The 13,405-nt window shown below is 37.9% G+C and overlaps 1 protein-coding gene across 1 annotated transcript in view; it reads right to left on the bottom strand.

The window, feature by feature from the left end:
- The window catches only part of ARL15 (ADP ribosylation factor like GTPase 15), a 501,353-nt gene that overhangs the window by 308,625 nt on the left and 179,323 nt on the right, over window positions 1–13,405 (bottom strand). Inside the window, 1 exon segment of the mRNA XM_043978562.1 lies at window positions 657–716. Within this exon segment, the coding sequence (XP_043834497.1) occupies window positions 657–716 (60 nt within the window).

Raw genomic sequence — 13,405 nt, 5'->3', positions numbered from 1 at the left:
TGCAATCCGGAAGATCTGAGTTCAAATCTAGGCCTCAGTCACTTAGTAGCTGTGTGATACTGGAAAAGTCACTTAAACTCTGTTTGCCTCAATAGCCTCACCTGAAAAGTAAAGAAGATAACAGCATCTACCTCCCAAGGTTCTTGTGAGGATGATATAATAAATGTAAAGTGTTTTGCAAAACTTAAAGCAACTATAGAAATGCTAGCAATGATTATAAGTGGTGATAATTAGAATGTCATCCAAGAGGTTTTAATACAATAAAAATGATATGATAAACAAATATAACTCCCCAAATTGATTCTATGTAGTATATAAAGCACACATTCCCTTCCTTTTCCAAAGGCTCTTATAATAATAGAACAATTCATTTAATAATTTCTATTCACAAACAAATATAATTAAAACAGGAAACACAAGCATAGTGAGGTTTATTCCGCAATTAGTTTGCCAGGGAGAGGACTAAATGTTAGCCATACTATGTAGCAGTTTTCTTGAACAAATTTCAGAACATTAATAAAGCAAACATGAAGAAATCGATTTTCAAGAGGAAAGTTAGTCAAAGATCTCTCACTCTAATCCCGTATAACAAATTCCCATAGATCAATCAGAAGAAAATTGCTAATAAGATATAAAAATTATTTTAAAAGATTTACCTCCAAGTTCTTTTACATTCAAGATGGCATTCTGGAATGGAACTGCTTTTATGCTAAAACCTAAAATTAGGAGAAGAGAAAACATTAGTAATTTCACTGGCGAAGAAAAATACATTCTATATTACATTCATTGATGAAGAAAGATTATGTGTTATCTCACTACTCAAAAATTCACTCGAAATATACATTTTAAAGTAAAATCTACATCACCAAAAATTACCTAAAACTTCATTCTGTTCATCTTTCAAACATAAATGCATATGATAGCGAACATATGACACAGCCTTTCAAAAAACCTATTATGTTTTGCCCAAATTTGATAATTCAATATGTAGTAGCTCTATGTCAATTCGATTGAAGTCTGATCCTCAATTGACTTCTTTTTTTTTTTTTTGGTCAGGGCAATGGGGGTTAAGTGACTTGCCCAGGGTCACACAGTTAGTGTTAAGTGTCTGAGGCCGAATTTGAACTCAGGTCTTCCTGAATCCAGGGCCGGTGCTTTATCCACTACACCACCTAGCTGCCCTCCTCAATTGACTTCTAAAAGTTTCCTTGTAACCCACTAACATGTGCACATACAAACACATACATGTGCGTGCACATGGACTGTGTTTTGTGTGTTGTTTACATAAACGTTATGTGTATGTACACCTATGTTGTATGTGTTGTGGAGAGACAGACACACACTAGGATCAGACAATCATTGATTTAGAGACAGTAGGTACCTTAGTAGGATCAACAATAGGCAAACAAGCCAAACAATCAAGTTAACCAAAGAACAATAAATTCAATGAAGTAAAACTATGCCCTTAAAATGACCTTTTAGGGGTAGCTAGATGGCACAGTGAATAAAGGACCAGCCCTGGAGGGGGGTCCCTGGGAGGACCTGAGTTCAAATCCAGCCTCAGGCACTTGACATTTACTAGCTGTGTGATCCTGGGCAAGTCACTTAACCCTCACTGCCCAGCAAAAAAACAAAAAAAAAACCACCTTTTAAAATTACCACTACAATGATGAAGATTGCATTATTATCATACCCCCCATATATATATATATATATATATATATACACACACACACACACACACACATACATATGTATGTTATATATATTCTCAAGTTTTCCTCATAGTTAATAAATGCAAACATGAGGAAATTTGGGAGAGGACTGGGGGGAAGAAGAGAGGTTTCATAAAGAAGGTTAGGTCTGAGGAGTACCTTAAAAGAAGAGAGGGACTATAGGAGGCAGATATAAGGAGGAAGTGCATTCCAGATTACAATATAACATAGATGTATGTTTGTGTATATTTGTATTAATTAAGTATGCTATACTCACATTAAAAAAAATCAAATTGAATATTCTTTTGTTTATGCTTAAATATTTGTGATTTACTGTCAGTGGGTGCATACCTTTACTCTGCTTCCTCTCAGTACTGATCTATATAGTTTTGGATTTTTGTTTTTGTTTTTTTTTGCAGGCAATGGGGGTAAAGTGACTTGCCCATGGTCACACAGCTAGTAAGTGTCAAGTGTGTGAGGCCGGATTTGAACTCAGGTACTCCTGAATCCAGGGCCGGTGCTTAACCACTGCGCCATCTAGCTGCCCCCTGATCGATATAGTTTTAAACCATATCTTACATTTATTTGATAACTGATAATTTTTCTCTAGTTACCCTGTGTTTATTTGTTTTGCAAAATTAAATTTTAACATTTCAACAACAGAAAATATTTCTTCTTTCTTTTCTGCTCTAGCACATGGTAGGAATCCCCTAACATGCTTGTGGGGAAAAAAGTAACCAGAATCACATGAAGATCTTCCCTTTTTTGGAATGCCAGGAGAAATAACAATGTACAAGTTGAAAATGGCAGAGCATGGGGGCAGCTAGGCAGCACAGTGGATAAAGCACCGGCCCTGGATTTGGGAGGACCTGAGTTCACATTTTGGCCTCAGACACTTGACACTTACTAGCTGTGTGACCTTGGCCAAGTCACTTAACCCTGATTGCCCCACCAAAAAAAAACAAAAAGAAAGAAAGAAAAAAGAAAATGGCAGAGCAGTTGTGTTTGAAGTATGAAAATGTAAGTAAGGTAGCTTTGCTAATAATCTCTGAAATGCATACCATTGCTCTTAGTTACTGAAAGTTGAAATGAGAACAAGCCACATGTAACATTATGGCTAATGATATGAGTAGCGACTGAAGTTTTAGAGAGAAAGATAGGAGAAATAATAAGTGATGTTATGGCTGATGTGCTAGAGTATACCTGCACCCACAGGCAAGCATCTCCAGGTGTGGGAAGGCAAGTGCCAATCACAGTATATCTGCTGGCACAGAAATTAGCCCGGAGGGAATCTGAAAGCCTAAATGTACCTACCTACCATACTGGGGTGTTAAATGGATTAACGAAATCCCAATTGTGAAAGAGTGAAAATAAAGAGAATCATGCAAATCTTAACATTCTACTTATTATTAAGTTCAAGATAGGAAAACCATAGAATTTCCTTAGAATTAAAACAAGCCTTAACTCTGAACATAGAAAGAGCCATGGAACACATCAAATGTGCAGAATGTGATTTGAGCTAGTGCCAGATAATGAAAATGTCCAGGTCCCTTCAGAGGGGAATTGTCATTTCCTTTCACATTTTGTCAGGGTGCCTCTTTTACTTAAAACCATAATTATTATTGTAAATCCATAATGAATACTGTAACATCATCAAGGTTCAAAATCCTTAGAACCATGTGCATATAAGTTAAAAACAATAATGCAGAATAACGGAAGTTAGGAAGTTGGAAGGAAGAGAGTTGGGAAGGAAGCTGGGAAGGAGGAAAAGAAAGAAGGAGGGAGGGAGAGGGAAGAATAGGGAGGGAGGGAGAGTAGGGGGAAAGAAAAGTAGGAGGGAAGGAAATAATTATTTGTTATGCACCTACTATGCACTAGGAAATGTGGTAAACACTTTGCAAATATTATATCATTTGATTTTCACAACAACCATGGAAAGTAAAGTGGTATTATTATCCCCAGTTAACAGTTGAGGAAACCGAGGAAAAGAGAAGTGCCTTGTCCAGGATCACACATATAGTGTCTGATGTTGGATTTGAACTAAATTCTTCCTGACTCCATGCCCAGAGCTTTATCTACTGCACCACCCAGCTGCCTCTGATAATGATGTCAAAACTTCTCACTCTAAGGTCCATAATTCAGTAATTTATAGGACATGTAAACTTTTCCATGCAACATTTGTAAAAGGTTTTCCCATCAAACAGAAAATCTGCAGCAAAATTTCTAATGCTAATTTGTGCTCATTCTCCTCATTAGTAATTTATATAGTCTATGTGTATATATCAGCATTTTTGAAAACTTACCGTATATAGTAAGTAGACAATATACAAATGTTCCTAGCCACTATTTCATTGATTATTCATTCCAAATGCATCAATCAATAAACAAGACCAAAACTAGACATCTTCTCCAAATACTTTACACCACAAAGAAGGGCATCCATTTATAATTGAATAACATGACTAAGGACTACCAATTAAAGTGTGTCACTTTGTAAACTTTTGCAGACTTGTCCAAAAGGAAAAGAAATATTAAATAAGGAAAGAAGTACAAGCCCAGTGGCAGACTGTGTTTACTGTTAGAGGATAAGTATAGCTAAATATGGAGTGGTTCTTCACCAAAAATTTGTCTACCAGGTGACAAATTTGGGGATCCACAGTAACTCAAGAAGCTGACAAAAATGAAAAATAGGCCCCTCCTACTTCCTCCATAATACTGTTATAGTGGCAGAAAAGTGGGCTGAAAATGGTAAGAATTATACAGTTCCTAGATCACCTATATAGATCACATTAAATTGTTAAAAACCTTAAGCAGCCATCTCTGTCTAAAAAGCAAGACAAATTACTATAGAAACTAAGCTACATCATTAAGATAAACGAAACCAGAAAAAGTGCAATTAAAAAGAATGAATCACATTCTCTCTTAGGGACAAAAATAAAGGAGTTAGTGGAGCTGACCTCAATGGCAACAATTTCATAGTATTCTTGATCCTACTGATTTGCAGTTCTGCCTTCCTCTTAGGGCCCCATGATGCTGCCACCACGGCCATACCCTTCCAGCCTGACCTCTAGCTACCATCCTGGGACCATGCCCACTTACTAAAGACTCGCTACATCAGGCTGGTTCCAGCCACACCAGGCCTTGTCTAACACTACCATTTTCTGCTGCCTCTAGAATAACACCTCATTTCCCTCTTTTCCATCTCTTGCTATGGGAAGAGTGAACAAATCAACATGACTATTGCTCTGGAAAGGCTGTGTCAATCAACTGTCTTCTTTTTCCATTCTTGTGAATTCACCTTTCCTTTGCCACTTCTCCTCAAATATCTGTCATGTCCCTCTTCTAGAATGTAAGCTCCTTGAAAGCAGAAACTACCTCTTTCTTGTGTATTTGTATCAACAGCACTTGGTATTGGACTTGGAATATACAAAGTAATACAGAAGTTATTCATTTTTTAATTTCATGAGTATAAGCAGAGAGTCCAATAGTCATTCATACATTTAAGAAACATTTATTAAGCACCCACTAGGTACAGAACACTGTGCAAGGTGCTGTGGGAGATGTATGATTTAGAAAAAATATGTCCTGCCTTCATGGAGATTATAACCAACTAGATACAGACATAACTATAATACTCCATGTTATAATATCATTGGGGAATATATTCAAGAGTTGCAAAACAAAATAAAATGTCACATGGCCGGGGGGGGGGGGGGGGGGGGAAGCACAGGATTGTGAACTGGATGATCCAAGAGATTATCTCATTTAATCCCTTTAATTTGCAGATGAGGAAACCAAAGCCCTGAAAAAAATCAAACTGTTTAATCCAGGCAGTAATTAGCAAAGTCAGAATTAGAACTGAGGGCCTCTGACTAGAAAGATAATACTCTTTTCCCAATAAACACTGGTTTGAAGAAAAATTCATTACCAAATAGGGTGTTTTATTGTCTGAGCTGTATTTCGCTCGTGTCTGACTCTGCGATCCCATTGGGAATTTTCTTGACAAAGAAACTAGAGTGGTTTGCTACTTCCTTCTCCAGCACATTTTACAGATGAGGTAACCACAGACAATAAGGTTAAGTGACTAGTCCAGAATCAGACAACTAGTAAGTACCTGACAGCAGATGGCCAGATTTGAACTCAGGAAGATGATTCAGGCCCAGCACTCTACCTACTCCACCACCTAGCTGCCCAAATGGAGTATTTAGGGAAATCTTCCTGAAGGAGAGAGAATTTGAGTTTGACTTTAAAGATGGGAATTAAGTACATGACAGACATGGGGAATAATATAAGCAAAGAAAAGAGATAGGAGACGACAGTGCATATTCAGGGAGATGAACTGTTCAGTTTGATTGGCATTAAGAAGGAGAAAAATAGGGGCGGCTAGGTGGCGCAGTGGATAAAGCACCGGCCCTGGATTCAGGAGTTCCTGAGTTCAAATCCGGCCTCAGACACTTGACACTTAGTAGCTGTGTGACCCTGGGCAAGTCACTTAACCCCATTGCCCCGTTTAAAAAAAAAAAAAAGGAGAAAAATAAGGAAGAACTATTAGGCAGCCCACATGCTCCCCTGGTATTTTCACAATATAAAAAGAAAGTGAGGGGCAACTAGGTGGCCCAGTGGATAAAGCACCAGCCCTGGATTCAGGAGGACCCGAGTTCAAATCTGGCCTCAGACACTTGACACTTACTAGCTGTGTGACCCTGGGCAAATCACTTAACCCTCATTGCCCCGAAAAGAAAAGAAAAGAAAAGAAAAGAAAAGAAAAGAAAAGAAAAGAAAAGAAAAGAAAAGAAAAGAAAAGAGTAAGGATGATCTCAGCATGTGAGGTAGACACTCTATGGCTAACTTATTGGAAGAACATTGACAAAAGTCACAAAGGATAGGCAGACCTCCACTGTTAATATCTGTTTTGTTGAAGAAAATCTCCAATCAATACAATCAAGGGTTCCAAATGAGATTTGGGGGCAGCTAGGTGGTACAGTGGATAGAGCACTGGCCCTGGATTCAGGAGTACCTGAGTTCAAATCCAGCCTCAGACACTTGACACTTACTAGCTATGTGACCCTGGGCAAGTCACTTAACCCCAATTACCTCACCAAAAAAAAAAAAAATACAATGCAATCCAAGTGAGCTTTGGCATTTCATGGAAGATGACCTATGTTAAAATCAAGTAAAAGAAGGACTTTGGAATGATGGTGAGCTTCTTAGAGTGTCCTTTTCCTCCAATATATTTTACTAATCTCATTGAGTCAAAGAACAATATACAAAACTTCAGCATTAGATGAGACCTCAGAAATCACTCAGTCCAACCTAAAACTTAAGTGAGAACCCCCTCTACAAATACCCAACACATAGTAACAGTCTTTGCTAGAAGATTCTCAGGGAAGAGGAAGAAGGTATTAACTCCCAGGGCAGCACATTCCACTTCAGGATAGTTCTAGTTTGTAAGGAATTTATCCTAACATCAAGCCTAAACTCAAGCCTCTTTGAAATTTCAACATACTGCCCATAGTTCTGCCCTCCAAGGCCAAGTACAACAAATTGAATCCTTCTTCCATGTTACAGCCCTCTAAATAGGCCCATAGGACTCTAGGTTTAAAGTTTAAAGAGACTTTAATATCATCTCTTCAACCCCATCATTGCATATGAATCTGAGGCTCAAGGAGGTACTTCCTGGGTCAAATAGTTAATTAGGAGCTGAACCAGGATTTGAACTGAGTTTTTCCAACTCCAAACCCAACACTCTTTCTATTCCACTCCCCAAATACTTGAAAGATAACTCACTTAATCTACTATATCGAGCCATCTGCGGACTATGTTTCAAATAACATACAGTCAGATCCAGGACACCAGGCTCTACACAGCCTGGGAATCCTGTAACTGCCTCTGTTTCTTGCCACTAGAAGCAATGAAAATTCCAGTCCATTTTATAAAGCATATTCCTACCCCTATTCGGGAGCAGTTCATTGGGGATTCTACCCTGGACAAATTAGTAGGTAGATAAATAAAAACTCACCTAAACTATTATAACTTGCCTGCCAAAGTCCACATTACACATTCCAGTCAGCATTTATTCAAAAGACCTGTACCGGGTAGAAGCAAATACCTAGTCATCTGCCCTGAGACCATCCACTTGTCACCCCAGCCACAATTTCTACCTCTACTATTAGCAGGATAGATAATACCATGGCTAAGAAAAACCTGTGCCAATTTATTCCCCTATGGTTCCATTCACAAGCCCTGTGACTCCCCAAATCAAAACTCACTTCCCGGGCTACCATCCACTTATATTCCTTTACCCTTTTAGAAGCAGAGTTCCCTAAAGACAGAAAATGTCTTACTTTTTATGTACAACCCCAGAAACTAACACGACTGACACAGAGTAGGTGTGTTTCATAAATGTTTGTCCGTCCATCCATCCAGCCATCCAGCCAGCCAGCCATCCAGCCAGCCAGCCAGCCTATTATGTCCTACATCTTCATTTCTAGGTTCAATCTCAATTCCTTTAACTGATCTTTATAAGGAATGATCAAGAGGACCCTTCACTTTCTCAACTGCTCTTCTTTAGACACTCTCTAGTTTGTCATTGTCCTCCCTAAAATGTGGCTGCTAGAATTGCACATGATACTCCAAATGTTGGCTGACTAACACAGTAGATCATAGATAGCATTGTTACCTCTCTAGCACCATGGTGAAGAAGAACAAATAAAAACCCTCTTCCATGTTACAGCCCTCTAAATAGGCTCATAATGTTTATCAGGAAGCCTAAAATGGAATTTGTTTTTCTGGCTGCCATATCATACTCTTGTCTCACAATGAGCTTTCAGCGCACAACCCCCAGATCTTTTCCTGACCACATTATTTTAGCCATGCTTCCCCCCACCTTGTAAGTTGGTTTTCTATTTTGCTTTGTTTCATTTTTTTGTTTTGTTTTGTGAGGCAATTGGGGTTAAGCGACTTGCTCAGGGTCACACAGATAGTAAGTGTTAAGTGTCTGAGGTCGGATTTGAACTCAGGTCCTCTTGACTCCAGGACCGGTGTTCCATCTACTGTGCCACCTAGCTGCCCCGCTTTGTTTCATTTTTTTAAAGACTAGATCTCCCTTTCTTCCTGAGGTTGGAAATGCAGAACCTATTTATGGATGTGGTCACACTATTCATTGTCATGCAAGCTTTGACCTGGGCTGCTTTACCCATCCATCCTTGGACAAACTGATCCCTAACTCGCTCCCAGAGGCTCACCATATTGATGACACTCAGTTTGGACATCTGATCTCTTAGCCCACTGTAGTTTAGATTAACAGAACCTAAGAGACCTTCTAGCCTCCAAAATAGCAGGGATTAAAGGTATGATCCACCACATCCAGATATCTTGTATTTATATGAATTTTTTTTTAATACAAGCATAAGACTTTCTGTGGGGGGAGAGAACCTCTATTGAATTTCATCCTATTTTATTTAGCCCAATACACTACACTGTTAAGGTCTCTTAGATTCTGTTATCTAGCATTATCATCAATGTTAACATCATCATCATCATAGCTGATAATAATATAAATGCTATAAGGTTTGCAAGGCACTTTACATATATGATCTCATACATTCCTCATGATAATAAAGTGAGGTAGGACTATTAGTACTGTTATAGTGAATACTTTATGCTAGGTACTGTTCTAGGTACTGGCAATACAAAGATACAATTAAATTTTTTTTTGGGGGGGGAATGAGGGTTAAGTGACTTGTCCAGGGTCACACAGCTAGTAAATGTCCAGTGTCTGAACCCAGATTTGAACTCAGGTCCCTCTGAATCCAGGGCCCATGCTTTATCCAACACACCACCTAGCTGCCCCCTGGAAATACAAATATAAAGCTAAACCACTCCTATTCTCAAGGAATTAACATTCTATTGGAGGAGCTAATATGTAGATATAAGTGTACATAGAATATAAAATAAATACAAGATAGTGAAATACAATGTCAAGCCAGAGATTTATTACTGTCACTGAAACTGTTATTACTATTATAGCTTATTGCACATGGAAACTACAAGTTCAAAGCCACATTCTGGAAAAGTCCTTCCCTAAGTAGAAGAAACTTTTGTATGAAGTCTAGTTTCCTATAAACCTTTTTATATGTAGTTTAAGACATAATGGTTTTGTTTGGAGAATATTTGCTTGTAGTCTCAAAAACTGGCTTGTTAAAAATACAGCCGGTTCTTTTCTTCCTTTTCTTCTAATTTCTACAAAAGGTTTTATCTCCTATCACACACACACACACACACACACACACACACACACACACACACACACACCCCGTAAAATGTATATATGAATCAGATTACCTGCTGTCTAGGGGAGGGGGGAGGGAGGGGTGGGAGGGAGAAAAATCTGAAATTGTAAAGCATGTATAAACAAAAGTTGAGAACTATCTTTACATGTAATGGAAAAAATAAAATACCTCATACATTAAAAAAAAAAAAGAATGAAAAAAAAATGTATATATGAGAACATCTCCACCCTTCAGAGAGAAGGCTACTTGAAAGTAGTGAAAATGTAACCAGGTGGAATTGCCTAAATAACCAATCCAATCACAAGTTTGGAAAAGATTGTCCATGAGCCTGGCTCAAGTGCCTTGACCAACTGACACTAGGAAAAGACTAGTCACAACTGCAGATATGTGTCACCTGACCACTTAGAACTCTAAAATCCTCAAGAACTAGGGACCCTCTAAGTGCTTTCTCACAATATAAGCAGAACCCATCTGCTTCAAATCGCATTGCTGCCAAAGACTTTTCCTGTGATGCTCACAAAGAAAGAGGTATTCACATCAATATGGAGGAGGTTGGTATAGAACAACAACAACAAATTACAGGGCATGGGGAATATGAGAAGGGTATCTCTTAGTCCTTATACTTGATATCCGGTGAAATTCATCTCTATAAATAACTCATATCCTTCAATAGAATTAACTGGAAAATGACTTGTACACTGAGTTTTGCTTTCACATTCAAATGACTGAAGAGTAATGTTTATGACATAACTATTTAGTTAGAGAGCATTAGGGCTAAATCTTGAGGAATGGGCAAGAGAGACTGAGCACCTCTCCAAATCCTGGGAATTGACCCAACAAACTTAAAATAGTTGGACAGATTCTCTATAGAGAATTCATAGGAAAATATGGATCAAGATGAGAAGGCAGAGAGGGGCTCTGATTTGTGTTTAGAAGCCCCTCCATATGGAGGGAGTGGATGAAATAAGAGATCCACCAGTGCATCAAAATAAAACAATGGACAAAGCATCAGAGGTTCAGGTGCATATAGGATGGTCAATGAAATACCACTGCTGGCAACCAGACAAGCATGGCACGCTTTCCTATTTACTCCTCTGATACAAAAAAAAAAAAAAAAAAGAACATGGCAGTCAAAGCCAACTCTTCCTTTTATGGCCGGTTCTGCCTCTCACATCCACTTGAGTGTCAATGGGTTGGCTAGGAAAACCCAAACAGACTCAGAGAAGCCATCAAATGATTCCACCTGCTAAAGCCAATTCACCTATGAGCAACTATATACTATGAGACAATTTGTTTGTCTAGGACTTCCTCTATCCCCAGACCAAGGAAGAAGAAAGTTATCAATCCAGTTACCCTCTGAAGTAACATACTCACTAACAAGTAAATTTCATACAACCATATATACACAAAGCAAGACTCCAGCAGAAGTCTAATAATACGTGCTGGTATATGAGAACCTGGTTTCCCTGTTGACATTCCTAAGAGCATTTAGCTTCCCATTGTTTAGAAGGCAACATGATATTTGGGCAAGGGGCCCCAGTCATATTGGTGTGGGCAAATAAAAGAATGCAAGGGATGGAATATTTCAAAGAATACTAAATTTTGAACCAATTAATTAATCACTAGCATTTATATAGCACTCTAAGATTGGCAATGTGCTTTGTATATCTCATTTGATCTTCAAAATAACCTTATGAGGTAGGTGTAATTATTATTCCCATTTTGGAGATGAGGAAAAAAAAGACAGAGAGGTTTTGGACTTACCAAGAATCACACAGCTAGAAAGAGCCTGATTCAAACTCAGGTTTTCCATACTCCAAGATGAACATTCAATCCACTGAGCTGCTTAGTTGCCTATGTTATAATTATTTAGTTACAATTATTATAATTCAAAATGCCAATTCAAAGAGTCCCTGGAAGTTTTGTTTTCCTTAGAGGAAAGAGGGAACCCTGGAACTAGTAGTCTCTTACAATATGTACTAGTTTATGCATAACCAGACCTTCACAGGTAGAAAGGTTCTCTGGGTCTACTTAAGTTTTCCCTATTTAATAGGTATTCAGGAATTCAGACAAAAAAGATTAAATAGGCCACAAAAGGCAAAACTAGACTTACTTTATGTTTTTTGTTTTGTTTTGTTGTTATTGTTGCTGTCAAACCTGGTCTCAAATCCCACCTCTGACACTTTCTGTGTGACCATGGGAAAGTCACATAAACTTTCTGAGCCTCATTTCCCTTATCTGTAAAATGAGAATAATACCTGCATTACCTATTGAACAGGGTTGTTGTGAGGATCAATTGAGTATATAAAGTGCTTTTCAATAATAAATCACTATATAAATATCAATTATTATTATCTTTATGTTCTCATATTTTTTCAATGGAATTCAGATATTCATGGTCCCAGAACAAGTGGCCAACCTATCATTCCAGTATACTTGAGGTTCTACAGACCACTGTACTGACATGTATAAAAATACCTTTCTTTGTAACAGAAAGCACTAGGATATAAGTCTATTTTCTAATTATCATTCTTATTATTGGGCTATTTAAAAATTTTATATTCAATCGAGTTCAGATAGAAAATGTCCTGAGAAAAATGGATAGCCTACTGTTCTTTTGTGTTTTATTAAGTGGACTACTCGGGGCAGCTAGGTGGCACAGTAGATAGAACACTGGCCATGGATTCAGGAGGACCTGAGTTCAAAGCCAGCCTCAGACACTTGACCCTGTACAAGTCACTTGACCCTGGGCAAGTCACTTAACCCTCATTGCCCCACCAAATAAAAAAAAATTAAGTGGACTACTGTTCATGATTAAGTCATTTGACTGACACCTTGTTCTTCATACATTTTAGGCTAAATTCATGTATGGCCCTTTGATTCTATTCCTATGTAATCTTGTGTCCATTTTCTAGGCTCCTTCCACTCATAGTTACACTATTAACAGCCTTTATTGTTTTTCAATGTAGCAATGTCTGCTTGTTGCCACATAGATTTCTTTATATGTCAATTACTTTAATAGTGGGCTTCACATTTAGCTTTGATTAGAATATCAATAAGCCTTTTAAGGTATTTAACCATAGCCTTCTTGAAATATTTATGCTACTTGTGTCTTTCCAAGAGAAGATCAAGGTATCTGTTCACTATGATCTCTAGTTTCCAGTTCAAAGACTTCAGTCTCTGTCTTTCCTTTCTATACACTAATGATTTTACAGTCACTGATTCCAAAATTACATTCTGATGTAATTATAGAAAGATTTTATGAGACGAGGGAACTATTTAAAGTGTTATTTCAGTGAGGCCATATAGTTTGTTGCAATCCATGAACATCACTTAATAAAATGTTTTGGCTTGATTCTCTCACTAATCTGGGAGCCAAGTTTCTGTTTAATTAGAAGA

Source organism: Dromiciops gliroides, chromosome 1 (assembly GCF_019393635.1).
Source record: "Dromiciops gliroides isolate mDroGli1 chromosome 1, mDroGli1.pri, whole genome shotgun sequence".
Lineage (NCBI taxonomy): Eukaryota > Metazoa > Chordata > Mammalia > Microbiotheria > Microbiotheriidae > Dromiciops > Dromiciops gliroides.
The sequence above is the reverse complement of the archived record's forward strand: the minus strand, read 5'-3'. Positions and strand labels throughout refer to the sequence as shown.